Genomic DNA, 14,696 nt, shown 5'->3' with positions numbered 1-14,696 from the left:
CACAGCTATGGCCCTCGGACTGTGTTCCCACACATCATAAGCACATGTAGTCAATCGTCCTGTCACAAACCTGTACTAGACAGATCCCTTGTTCATAACGACTCATTTGAAATGCTAATTTGCAGCAGCTCTGTGGCATAGCTCTAAGCAAGCTAATGCAGCAGCTCTTTATGGCTTCCCAGCATGTTGCAGTAAAGCCCTATTAGCTAATTTACACAGCCAAGTATGGCTTTGGAATGCCTGGCTAGAATAACACACCTCTCCAGAGTATTCAAATTAAAGACCTCCAATATCATTTTTTTTAAATAAAGCTTTTTATGGAGTAGGTGAACATTTTAGTTGATAATCAAATGACACCATTATGCAGACTTACTAGATTTGCAAATTTACAGCTTTTTACAAGCCAGTTGGGTCCCTTCCTCAGGAAATCAGTTTAGAGGGTTTTTTTTTCTTTTCCTCGTATTTTCTCAAAGAGCTCGGTTGTCCTTAAATGCTTGTGAATATGTTTGCCCTATAATTTGACGGCATTGAGTCAACACCATTACAGGGACTGCCGTGCAGTAAATGGCGAAACTGTTCGGCACAGCTTCCAGTCACCTCGGCATCAGTTTTTGGAGGAATTGGAATGTGGACAATAAAACTTGCACACGGCTCGAGTGCCATGCCCTTTACTATGAAGCATGGCATTGTTTGTTAGCCTTGGCTCAGCGTCCAGTGGGTATATAATAGTCAAAACTAAATAATATACCTCACACTTGAATTATGCATTTTCTGTTTTAATACAACTCGGTTTTGCAGCATGGGCTTATGGGATTAACATTTGCCCTTGGAAATAAAGTATGTTGACTGCTGCAAGTGTTTCCAAAGAGCTTACACAGCATTTCCTACTTTCTACGTATTCACGGGGCTGCTGGAGTCCACATGAAAATATCTGTTACACGAACATGTTCTCTGCTGGAAAGGCACTTGAGTGTTTTATAGAAAAGTGCGTAACCCACTCAGGAAATGGAATAACAACCTCTAGATACTGAGGAGTCCATGTTTGGTTTAATTACTACACTAGTACTGATAAAATAAATCTTGGTTTCTGTTTTCTTTTCTTTTTTTTTTCCCTTCCAACCATTTTTCTTTGATTTGGTTTTTCTAAAGGAAAATGTTGGAATGATACCATCCGTGGTTCCTCTTTTCCAACCTCTGGGGCTGGGATCCACTAGAACGATTTTGGCAGCGTTTTAATTACGTTGTATTCAAATGGTGGAGAACCCACCAGTACGATTGCGATTTAAGGTTCATCGCAGGAGATGCCGCATTTTAGGCACATTTGCACTCACTGCTATGTACAGAAGCACTGCAAAAAAATGTTTTTGAAAAGCTATTTGGGGCCAGGCATTTCGATTTTTAATAAAAGTTAATTATACTTATGGAGTGTCCCGATGTCTGGCTTCTGCCCGTAGCCCCAACCTCTACCAGAAGGGGTCACAGGCGCTTCTTTGATTGGTCCTAGAGAAACACCTATGACCTCTTCCATTAGGGGGGGAGGCTACGAACAGAAGACTGACATTGGGACACCTGGTAAGTATAATAAAGTTTATTTAAGAAAAAAAGTATGTGATGACATGTCATACAGAGATCAGGTGGCCAAAGAGGAGCGAGCGATTGGGCAACTTAATTACACACCATACTGCTGTGCTCCAGCTCTGCAGGGGGCCACAGGAGGGGGCCCATGTGGAGAGAGGGAGGGAGGATGATGTCGCCCCCCCCCCTTCCCCGCAGTAGCATCTCTACCTGCTACCTATACTGAGGGCACCTATACTGGGGCACCTCTTCCTGGATACCTATACTGGCTGCGCCTATATCTGGCTACCTTTACTGGCTGCACCTATACCTGCCTACATGTATTGGCGGCACCTATACCTGGCTACATATACTAGCTGCACCTATACCTGGCTACTTGTACAGGGGGGCAACTATTCATGGCTACCTATACCGGCTGCACCTATATCTGGCTACTTGTACTGGTAGCACCTATTCCAGGCTACCTGTACTGGCACACCTATTCCAGGACAGGAAAGGTGGAATACCAATACATATTTGGTATTGTTAGATTTAGCAGAATCAGGGCTTTTACAAACCGTAACATTTTTGTCAGTAAAAATGATTTAATTTCCCTTTTTATTTTAACATCACTCAAAAATGTTGTTATATCTCCAGATAAAGTACACAATTTTGTTTGTGTTCAAGTCCAATTAATTACGGAAAAATAATATATAATATGTCCTATTTCGTGTGGGTTTTCTTGTCAAAAATCCTAAGTAAACCTAATGAGTGCAAAAAATTTCTGAAAACTGTTGCTGTAGATGTTCGCGTTTAGGATGAATCGGCTGGCAAGGAAAGGGTTAATGTGTACCAGAGCTCGTTTAAATAAAAAGATTTATACATACCTGGGGCTGCCTCCAGCCCCCTATGCTCCGATCGCTCCCACGCCGCCGTCCTCAGTCTTCTGCTGCATCGGTACCGCGTCCCTGCCCTTCTGTCAGTCGGAGCCAGTCTGACGTAAGAGAAGTGCGCCCTCTAGGTTTCTCTCCAACTGCTGCTGGAGAGCTACGCAAAGAGCACACTTCTCCTGCGTAGACTGCAGCCGACTGACAGAAGTGCGGGGACCATGATACTGGCGCTGCAGAGGACTGAGGACGGCGGCGTGAGAGCGATTGGAGAATATGGGGCTGGAGGAAGCCCCAGGTATGTATAAATCTTTTTATTTAAACGAGCTCTGAGTCCCTTTAAGACCAGGTTCAGCTGTGTTTTTCTTGAACAATATATTATAATTTATATTTTTCACTAGCAGACCCAAGCCTGTTTGAAAACGGGCTCTAGGGTCTGTGTTTCTCGCCACTGCCCGCCTCATGTACTGCACACATGCGTGCACCCCCGCTGCGCATACACCCGGCCGCCCGCTCACACGCCCACCTGGCTCCCTGGCCCCGGCCTTATCCTCCTGCCTGTGTGAGGCTGGGTCCGTGCTGCGCACATGCGGAGTAGCAAAAAGCACGGACCCAGCTACACAGAGACAGCACACGCAGGGACACAGGGGTTTTATTATAGAGGTTTGCACCAATATTAACTTTCCCTCTGAAACCTCAAAACACCATACTGCCATCTTGTTGTTGTTATTAATATACATTTATATAATGCTAAAAAATATCCACAGGACTCTACAGAGTACGTCAAATTTGCAAAAGGTCCCTCAGTGATGCTCACAATATACAACATCGTTACCCAGAGATGATCCATGAATTGCATGATCCATTAATTGTTCCAAATGGATGAAGGGCTCAAACCCACTAGCAGCCTTTTCTAAGTGATAGGGATTTGAAAAAGATCTTTCTAATGCAATGCTATGGGGATATTTATAAAATCACATCGCTCAAGTGGGATCACACCCATGGCATTACATTAGCAAGAGTTTTTCGAATCACAAACGGCTCAAAAAGCGCTCCTAGTGGATTCCAGGCCTAAAATGTTGCAGCAGCTTGAAATTAGACTAATCAAATGCCAGTCTGGATTGGACGAATTTCCGTCTGCATCCAAATGACACAACAGTTTGCAATAACGTTGAAAACTTCAACTTAGGGCTGATTCACACTACAAGAGCTTTTCTAAGCGCGTGTCACTAGCGCTAAAAAGATCTCTTGCCATGTGAACCAGGCCTTTTTGTGCATCTGTGCCCCACCAAATTTAATGATCAATTCTCAATGTGTTTGGATGTGTATGGGGGGGGGGGGGGGGGGGGGGGCGACAACTGCCACAAAAAAACAACATGCAGTCTCCACTCAAAGAGTGCTGTCGCCTTGCAGCTCTCAAGATCGAATCCAAGTCAGGGCACACACTGAATCACCATTTTGTCCACAGTCTTGTTTCTGGAGTTGGAATGACAAGTAGGCTGCTCATTTTTAATTAGAACTAAGCAATAAGGGCTGATTCGCTCTACAAGAGCTTTTTAAGCGCTACAGATTTTAAAAGCTCTTGCTAATGCAACGCTATGGGGGATTTTTTACAAAATCACATCGCTCCAGCGTGAACACACACATAGGATAACATTAGCAAGAGCTTTTAAAATCACAAAGCTCTTAGAAAAGCTCTTGTAGTGTGAACAAGCACTAAAGGTGTCAAGTGATTTATTTTTACATGTCTGTTGAATGAAAAATTATGGTAGGTGGCCAAACAACTGGCTGTAGAGTACGGTACCATAGGTTCAACAGAAGGTCTCTAACACCCTGGGTGGCTTTTTTTGCAAATTTGGGGAACTAAGACCACTTGCACATTGGCTGCGGCACTGCACACTTGTTAGGTAGCTCAGCCTCCAGCTACGAGCAAGATTTGGGTGTAATTGAAAATGCTGCCCAGTGTCAGCAGTTGTAACCAAATGGGGTAAAAATGGTGCAGGACAAGAATCTCTAAAAATGGTGCCGCCAAAGTAGCAATAGTAATGCCAGCGATTAGCGTCATTGATCAGTATTTATGGTGCCCCCAGTTTATCAGACGCCATAATTACTGTTCATTGCCACTAATCGTGGCTTTTACTATTGCCACCTATGGTGGCAGCAAGGAAGTTTAAGGGGTTAAGATTAGGCAAGGGGGTGGTTAAGCGTTTAGCACCAGGGGTGTGGTTAAGGTTAAGCAGCATAATGCAGGGGTCTTAGGGTCAGGTAGAGGAAGGGTTCAGCGTGAGAATAGGGTTCAGTCATAGTAAAGATTATCAATATTTTACGATAGGAATTAAATGGTAGAATATGGGTAATTTTACAGATATTCTACTAATGGCAATCTCTGGTGCTATGTTTTCAGTGCGCCATTTTTATAGGTATGCTTTGTACCTATTTATTGTTTAGCGCTGCGTAATATGTTGGTGCTTTATAAATACAATTAATAACAACACCACTAATGTCATTGATTGACACGCATTGGTGTTACCCAGCAGCAGAAAACCACATGTTACATATGAGGACAGCTATGGCCACACTAAACTCCATGGTAGGGCCACCATTTCACTGCCTGTACCGAGCGTTCATTAATAAAACTGCAAGCAGTTGACAGGTTATATTGAACGGAAATTACAAGCGCAAAGCGCAAGAATCGCAAGACTTTTGCTAAAATCGCAGGCTAGCGGCGCTCCGAGCACCGAGTATGAACTAGCCCTAAGCCATTAGCGACCCATGCATTATGTGTGCCGCTAATGGCCGGTGCCCCCCTGTTCTAGTATTTAGTTGTCTTCTCAACAATTTGATTGGAATGCAAGGTTTAGAGCGTTACAGTCCCAGGCCCATATATGCAATTAACTGTTTGACCTGAGTTATATCCAAGGAGGTATTTTTTATATTGTCTTTAAAATAACTTTTAAAGGAGAACTGTAGAGAGAGGTGTATGGAGGCTGCCATATTTTTTCCATTTAAGCTATACCAGTTTCCTGGCTATCCTGCTGATCCTCTGCCTCTAATACTATCAGCCATAGACCCTGAACAAGCATGCAGCAGATCAGGTTTTACTGACAATTTTGACAAATGTGACAAGATTAGCTGCATGCTTGATTCTGGTTTGATTCAGCCACTATTTCGGCCAAATATTTCAGCAGGGCTGCCAGGCAACTAGTATTGCTTAAAAGGAAATCAATATGGCAGCCACCATATACCTCTCACTACAGTTCTCCTTTATGCATTTTACAATTTAATAGGTACCTAAACGATGGTGATAGAGTACTATCAAAAATATTTTGAGTATTTTCTTGCTTGCTGGTAATTTAAAAGGCATTTTATAAATATATCACCTAGGAGAAAACTCAGGAAAAAAAGTCCATTGCATATGGGCCCCACTCTGCCAATCTGCACCTGCTTTTACTGCCACGGTGATCATAAAAAATCCATTTACATGATTGAGTGCGTTAAAGAAAAATACTCTATAGAGTTTTATTTGCATTAAATATGGAAACTAGTTTTCCACCAGCTATACAGTACATCCATATTTTATTCTGTTACTATTTCAAGATCAAAGTCCTTGCAATTGTGTGTCAGATGCATCTCACAGATGTATAAACCTGCGTGTGAACAAGTAGAGGGGAAAGGGATACTGTTAATGTAAAAAACTGTGCAGGCCGCTTAATTTCCTGCATTGGCTGCTCATCAAAGTGTTTAGATGTGGCATAATACATAAGGATTGACAGAATTAGTTACTTTAAAATCCCTCCTTATATGTATGTGTATATCTAAGCTATATGTGTGTATACTTCCCTTGGTTTATTCTGTGTATTTATTTTGCAGTTGACTTGGAGCACATGCGAACAGTGAAAGCAGATAAACACCAGAGGTTTTGCCAGGAAAATGGTCTAGGAAGCTTTTTTGTGTCGGCAAAGAGTGGAGATTCTGTAAGTTATTATTCTGTATATGTTTTGCTTTTCATAGTATATATAATTATTCATAAGGCCAGTGTTTCTTGTTCCTTTTGTGAAATATGGGTGGCATGGTGGGGTAGTACATGGCCCCCTCGCCTTGCAGATCTGAGTTCCCGATCGCCATACCTGCATGAAGCTTGTATGCTTTTCTTCTCCAAAGCAGAAATAAGGTTTTACTCCAGGAAAGTTCAGAGAGTCATTATCTCCAGCTGTCTCTCACTGTTTAAGTGCTTCAGAAAACAGGACTGCATTCAACCCAGTGAGTCAAATAGCTCAGAGAAGCTCTTTTGCATAGAAAACTGAAGTTTTTTTTTTTTTTTTTTGTGAAAGTATACCCGAGGTGAGAGGTATATGGAGGCTGCCATATTTCCTTTCAAACAATACCAGTTGCTTGGCAGGCCTCCTGATCCTCTGCCTTTAATACTTTTAGCCATAGACCATGAACAAGCATGCAGCAGATCAGGTACTCTGACTTACTGGATTAGCTATATGCCTGTTCCAGGGTTTTGACTCACACTACTTATGTCAGAAAATCAACAGGGCTGCCGGGCAACTGATATTGCTTAAAAGGAAATAAATATGGCAGCCTCCATGTACCTTTCACTTCAGGTAGCCTTTAACTCTTCATGTGCTGACAAACAATACAAGACTCTTTATTTTGCTACTAATGTTCTATCTCTTATCTATACTACACAAACATCATTATCTCATAATGTAACGATTGGTGTCAGCACACAGAGAGAATCTGATTATTGGTGATCTGCAGTACCACCAAGAATACAGATTTATACCTGATTATTAATGATCTGCAGAATCACCAATAATACAGATATATAACTAACCTCTGGACACCTGATAATGTAAGTGTTTGGTGCAACAGTAAGGGAGTCTGGACCACCTGAGGGGCAGGTGACTCCAGACTGTATGAGTTTCTCCTGATGGTCTAGGAGTACACAGAGCGTCAATGTTTCCCTGAACTGTTGGGAAACAGACTCTACTGCAGCCAAAGGACTCCAGTGAGATTGAGTCCCTGACTGGATTGCAGAGAGGTCCCTCTGAGAGACAGGGAGTCCCTGCAGCCCCTGGGCACCCCATTGGGGGGTGTCACAGGTAGAAGGGCCGGTCAGGCCGGGTCGGCAACACACAGGCAGATAAAGTATAGAGACAGGTGTCTGATTCGGTAACCAGGGACAGGCAAGGTTGGCAACAGGTAATCAGATATGCGTAGGTACCGAATCAGAAAGCAAAAGGAGAGTCAGGAAAGCGATAGGTCATAACAGATATCAAACAAGGCCTAGTCTTGGGTGTGGGGTCCGTGGTCTCAACACCCTGGAACTAGTCTGAAGTATAACACAGTAGTAATACAGTATCCCTAGTCTTGGGTGTGAGGTCCGTGGTCTCAACACCCTGGAACTAGTCTGGAGTATAACACAATAGTAATACAGAAGTAATCTGGCTCAGTGTGAATTCCCAGGTCCTCCTGGTTCTAACACACTGTGGGATCTGACTATGGTCTGAGTGCTTTCACGTAAGTGTTCGCAACGGCAGACAACTTGAGACTGACCAGCAATATATAGAGCGGCGCTCCCGGGCGCCACCCACCGCTGATCAGCCAATGGCCACTTGCTCTGCGATCAGCTGACCAACCTGGTCAACTGATCCCTCCTCGTTTGCCATAAAGGTTCTGCCTCTGCGCGCGTATTCCTCATCCTGTGTGCACTAACAGACCCAGTCGCATCAGACGCACGCTGCTGCGTGCAAACCGCTGAGCTGGACGCGGAATCAGCCGCCTTGCTGTCAGTACACGCGGCGGCTTTTCCGCAATCTATCACACATGTTTTTATTTTCGCTTTAGATTTGCTTTACACTATGATGGACATTTACTGTGGTATGGATTCCATTTTGAACTCGTCTGAGGGACTCTTAGTGAAATGAATATATACTCTGTAAAGAGTTGTGAAATATGTCAGCACTACAGTCTATCAACACAGAATAAAGTTGTTAATAATTATAAAACAAATTAACATCTGCCTGCTGTAATGGCAAAACATCTAGGGACTGTGTGATAAAATATGTAGTCACCACACAAACCTAGGCCCATACGCAATTCGCTTCTTCTCCTGAGTTTTCTCCTAGGAGATACATTTTCAACTTCTTTTTAAAATAAGTTTTCCGCACTTTTCAATTGAAAAAGTACTAAAAAGTAGATGGAAAACCCCCACCCCCACTAAAAACATTCTTTCTTGTGGGTGGTTTAAAGGGAATTTTATTGAAGAGGTGTGAAAATATCACACAGGAGAAAACAAAGGAGAAAAAGGGAATTGCATATGGACCATTGACGTTAATGGCTAACTAAAAATTTATTTTAAAAAACAAACAAAAACCTTTTATAATACTGATATGACACCTCTGATATATACCGATACAGCTATTAATCTGCTATTATTATACTGTTACTTAAAGGACCACTATCGTGAAAATCATAACACTTAGAATGCATGTAAACACATACAAATAAGAAGTACGTTTTTTCCAGAGTAAAATGAGCCATAAACTACTTTTCTCCTATGTTGCTGTCACTTACAGTTTGTAGTAGAAATCTGACAGGACTGACGGGTTTTGGCCTAGCCCATCTCCTCATGGGGGATTCTCAGGGTTTCAATTTTCAAAAGCACTTGGCAAATGGCAGTTGCTCTGTCCAACTGCCAAGAAAATGTGTAGCGAGCAGGGAGGCTGGACAGCATCTTTGTATAAATCCTTTTCAGGGAATGTCTTTATCCTACCTAATAAAAGGCAAGTGTCCCTGCGTCCTGTCCCTGTGTCAGTGCTTTTGCGCTTCTGCACATGTCCTGCACTGACAGCCGTTGGGACAGGATGCAAGACAGACCAGGGGGCAGGCTAGCCGGGTGGGTGGGTGCATGCGCGCGGTGGTGACAGACCTATAGCCCGTTTTTAAACGTGCTTAGGTCACTAGTAAAGTATAAAAGCCTTGCTGAGAATCCCCTATGCAGAGATGGACTAGTTTAAACCCTGTCGGTTCTGTCAGAATTCTACTACCTACTGTAAGTGACAGCAACATGGGAGAAAAGTAATTTATGGCTCATTTTACTCTAGAAGAAATATACTTCTTATTTGTATATGTTTCCATGTATTTTAAAATTTTACGGTTTTTGCGATAGTGGTCCTTTAACTAGACTTCTCATTGGTCCCTTATTCTTGAAGAGTGTGAAGTAGGATATTGAGTTTAGATTGAGTGTTTGAATTTCCCACCATATTTCGATGTTAGTCCATGCACATTAATAGGGATGCTTTGTGGGGAATTCATTTAGTCTTCTTTTACACTGCAAATCACAATCTGATTCCAATCCGATTCCCGATTCTGATGCGAGCTTTACTGGATGCTAGGAACACAAGGGGAAAAAAGCATGGACGTTTTAAAATCACATCGGAGTCTGATCAGAAACACGTGCAGTGTAAAAGAGCCCTTATACAACTTCCCACCTTCTTGATTGATCATATACCGAGCACAGCCTCTAAAACCTCCCCTTCTCCACACCCCACCCCCAATTATATATGCTGTCACCATCTCCCTTATTACAAATGTTTCCAACATGACACCCCTACACTCACAGGCATTCGTACACATATGCAAAACATTTGTGACCACCCCCCATAAGAACCATTTAATAAGGAATGCTGCCTCCATTTGCCCCCATCACAAATGTGACCACCATGACCCTTCGGATGCAGTGTAGTGCAGTTGTTGGCTCTCTATAACCCAGCAGGAAGACCAGAATGACATGAAATATGCATGGAGGACCAAACCTAGTGCTCACAGGTCCACTGCACTACTCTGCAGTTTTGGGGAGCAGGCTGTGGAGGGGATCTTTGGGTCTGCTGCAGTGCCTGTTCTCCTGATAGTTCCAACATTGCATTTGTAGTACAAGTGAAACTCTCAAAATTAGAATATCATGCAAAAGTCTATTTATTTAAGTAATTCAACTTTAAAAGGTGAAACTAATATATGAAATAGACTCATTACATGCAAAGCGAGATAATTTAAGTCTTTATTTGTTATAATGTTGATGACTTTGGCATACAGCTTATGAGAACCCCAAAATCGAACTCTCAAACCTTTACAATATTGTGAAAATGCTCAATATTCTAGGCTCAAAGTGTCAGACTCTAATTGGCTAATTAATCCAAAACCCCATAAATGGACGCTTGCAAGACATTCTGTTTGTTTGAGTTTAAACTGTATATAGTAAATGCACAGTATTAGTGCTGACACATCTTTGGTAAAGGAATTTGCAGGTTTGCTTCAAAAGGTGCCTACAAGTAGCAGTGCATAAATGTCTCCACGTGCTGTAGCTTTGTAAGAGTCTCTCCAAAGAGCTTTGTTGTACTGCAAACCTTTTCCAAAAGTGGATTCTAAGTTTCAGGCCTAAACTGAATAGTGGTCTCCAAGTATGAGATCACTGTGGCATCTGTTTGATCTATTTTCAAGTTGCATACAATTTGCATCAACTCAGAATTATGTGCATCTAAGTGACTGTCTATATCAGCCTTTCTCAACCGTTTTACCCTGGAGGACCCTGCAAATAACATTCAGATGTCAAGGAACCCCTGCAAACAATATTTTGATCTCGAGGAACCCCTGCATTTATTCTGCAGGAGGCATTGGCCTCGATTCATCATTGTCTTTGAGATAACTTTTTCCAGTTTGTTAAATTACCGAATTCGAAGTTTTTCGATTTTTAGTTGTATTCATCAAGGTTTTTCCGCATTCGGTGTGAATTCGATAACCATTCGGTAACGTGTCGATATTTCCATTTCACAGCGGTAATTTAACACAAGGCCACAAGATTCCCATGGAATTGTGGGTAAAAGGCAGTCCTTTGAACACTACATAGCAACATTCTGAATAGGGCTTAACACCTGGACCAGGATTCTGGAAGTGACTTGGGACAATCCCACAATTTTGCCAGCTACAGCTTGATAGGAGCCTTTTCTGAAAAAAATGTAGTGCAGCTAGCAATTTAGTTATTCCCTGGCACTGCCTGTGTTCTCTTACAAGATGATTCAAGAGAAATGCAGATGTCCTGTTATTGCAAATAAATCCATTCTCTTGCAAATTGATATGGTTCTAGGCCTTATTCTTGCCCTTCTGCGCCTTTGAATCACTCTCAGCTGATACATAACCACTTCAAATGGCTCCATCTTCTCTGTCAGCAATGATCTGCCAGGAATAACGACAGAGCAGTGAAGGAGATAACTAATCCTAAATGTAACGCTTAACCACGCCCACTTTCATTTTCATGAATTGCACTTTCTTCCATTTTAACGCATCACTAACGAATGATTACCGAATGATTACCGAATGCTCGCTAACAGCTGTAGATAAATTTGATGAATCCTGAAATCAACTTAACGAATTCGGTATTTTACCGAACTGTCATTAACCAATTTGATAAGTCTTGATGAATCGAGGCCATAGTCTTTAAAAGGAGGCGATGTTGTTTATTTCACTACCTCCTATTACAGTGCCCCTCATTATACTGTCTCCTTATTGTATTGCTTTTTATTAATGTGTTTATTATTCTGACCCCCAATTTATGGCTTCTTTTTATAGCACCCCCTATAATAATGTGCTCTATCATACTTACCATACGATGGCTATCATTCATGGAGCATTCCCGCATGCGGAAATGCTGAAAACAGCTGACTTTACCGAGCACTTAGCAAAATGTCTATTCATAAAAGCTGTTACCGCATGAAAAGCTGACATTCCCATGACCGCCTTGTGCGGTGATTATCTCAACACATGTCAGTAAATATCAATTCATAAAGATTAGAGCAGGCGTAATCAGTACGGAGATTACCGCTCCCTTGGATGTGGCTATAAACATGCGGGTAACTGCTAAGTTAATGGAGACAGAACTCCCAGGCAGCAGCAGTGAGAGCAGAACAAAAAAAGGCATTCCAGAATACCCAGGCTGTGTTTTTTTAACCCCTTGGGTACCTGTTTTCAAATATATTTCACATCAGAAATCCTGCATGTGTAACATTTCTTAAAGTTCTTCTAAGCTGTGGCAATTAAATAGATTGTTTAGAAAGACTAATAGACAGATTAAGCGCAGATTCACAGCAAACAGAGGCAGTTTAAAAAAAATGCACATGTAAAGGGATGCTAGGGCTGCCTCTTCTATTGTAACGCTGTCTCTGGAGGAGAAAATGTATCAACTCCGGCAGCTTTTCGTGTTTCCGCCAGCCTAGAGCCAGCCTAGTTTGGGAAAATACCGCAGTGCTATTGCAACTGTAAACATTTTTATGATCGAGCACACAGAAGTCTAACATACCGAATGTGGTATTTTCCCGCCTGGATTTTTTTTACCGAACACACTTTTATGAATTATCGCCAATGGGGCGAATGCCAAGAAACCCCTGCAGAGTACTCAAGGAACCCTGGGTGAGAAAGCCTGGTCTTTATTAAGGAGTAGGCACTGTAGAGTGCACAAAAAAGTTGAAAAAAATATGGGTAATTGTGGAAGTTCAAAGCTGGTTGAAAATTGCAACGAAAAGGTCATTATCAACAACATTAAATTACAAAAGGACTTGTGTAACAGTGATCTGCTTGTTTTTATTTTTTATAAAGGGTCCCTGTATTGAATCTATAGTAAGTAAACTAAGCCCGACCCCTTGTAAAGCACTGGCTAATCTTAAGGCCATCTGTTAGCTGATTTGAGTATAGTGGAGTTTTCCCCAGTTTTAAACTCCATGGAAATCCTACCACCAGCAAGATTTGACCATGCTCTGTGCGACCATGCAGATGGAGCTAACATGGATCAGGTAATGGCATTGACAGGAAGTACAGTCATTGTCCCATGTGTAGCATTATTTACTTCATTTTGAGTAACTGTAAAGTCTATTTTTAAAGAGACTCTGTAACAAAATTTTCAGCCTTATTTCTTCTATCCTATAAGTTCCTATACCTGTTCTAATGTGGTCTGGATTACTGCAGCCTTTCCTAGTTGCACAGTGGCTGTATTATCTCTGTTATATAATCTAATCTTCTTTCCTCTGACGGCTTTGTCGGGCTCAGGCAAGAATGTGCTGCTCTGTTTGTAATAGGATAGAAGCTATACACACCCTCTCCACGCCCCCTGCAGGCTCTGTGTGAGTCACAGACTGAGCTACTCTCAGCCTATCACATGCCATGTCTTTTGTTTGTAAACACTGCCTAAAACTGGCAATTGCAAGCCAGGATTGCAGCAGGGAGTGGCAGAAACCGCACAGAGGGGCCCAGGGGAGCATAATGAATAGAATAGTATGCTTTTTATTGTAAGAATTTTAGAGTACAGATTATATTTAAACAGGAGTGTTGGTATAGAGTTACCTGGCTTTTTTTTTTTTTTTTTTAATGTGTAGAAACAAAACATTAAAACACAGGAAAAGCGGTACCCCAATCTAGTGTAATTTTTAGTAAAATTGGTAAGTAAAGAAATGCATACTCACACTACCTGGTTGCCAAGTATGCAACCAGTATAATCACTTGTGGAAATGTACCATCCTCACTCGCCTTTTAGGGGGGTTATTTGATAGCTTCTCCAAGAATTTTTTTTAAACAAAATCTAAAATTTCAATGCCAGGGTGGAAACAAAAGTGACTGCTAGCTGGAGGTGCCCCCGAAAAATTAAAACATTTAAAAACTGGTTAAAAAGAAGGTAGGTGCTGACTTGCCTTCAGTGAAAACTATTTAAAATATTTTGACAGTTTATTGAAAAGGACAGGCAACATCAATGCGTTTTGTGGCCTAAAGCCACTTCCTTAGATAAATATATGCCCTGCCAACAGCTGACAGGTGCTGCAAGTTATCAGCTGTTGGCATGGCATACATTTACCTGAGTTAATGGCTCCAGGCCATGAAATGCTTTGTTGTTGTCTATCCTTTTCAATAAACTGTCAATATACATCAAGCAGTTGTTGCCATTAAAGGTAAGCCAATGCCTACCTTTTGGGGCAGTTTTTAATTATTTTAATTTTTTGGGGTGCCTCCAGCTTTTAGTCACTTAACAGACTAATTCTTAGATTTATTGTGATGGTTTTTAGAAAATATATATGACAAAAATAAGTCATTTATATATCTTTTTATCTGAAGTTTAGTCTAAGGCTGCTTACACACCAAGACGTTACAGGCGCACGTTAGTGCGCCTGTAACGCTCCCCCAACGCACAGCAATGTAACACAAGTGGGC

At 41.8% G+C, this 14,696-nt stretch overlaps 1 protein-coding gene across 4 annotated transcripts in view; it reads left to right on the top strand.

Moving 5' to 3' along the window:
• Positions 1–14,696, top strand: part of RAB28 (RAB28, member RAS oncogene family) — a 216,558-nt gene that overhangs the window by 172,281 nt on the left and 29,581 nt on the right. For all 4 annotated transcript variants that reach the window (XR_011030525.1, XR_011030528.1, XM_068277535.1 and 1 more), the window contains exon 5: positions 6,312–6,415. Coding sequence is in view for 2 of the 4 variants with exons in the window: in XM_068277535.1 (XP_068133636.1) it covers positions 6,312–6,415 (104 nt within the window). In the remaining 2 variants the exon portion in view is untranslated. The remainder of the gene's footprint in view (positions 1–6,311; positions 6,416–14,696) is intronic.

This window comes from Hyperolius riggenbachi, chromosome 1 (genome assembly GCF_040937935.1).
Source record: "Hyperolius riggenbachi isolate aHypRig1 chromosome 1, aHypRig1.pri, whole genome shotgun sequence".
Classification (NCBI taxonomy): Eukaryota; Metazoa; Chordata; class Amphibia; order Anura; family Hyperoliidae; genus Hyperolius; species Hyperolius riggenbachi.
This window is presented reverse-complemented; position numbering and strand designations above follow the sequence as displayed.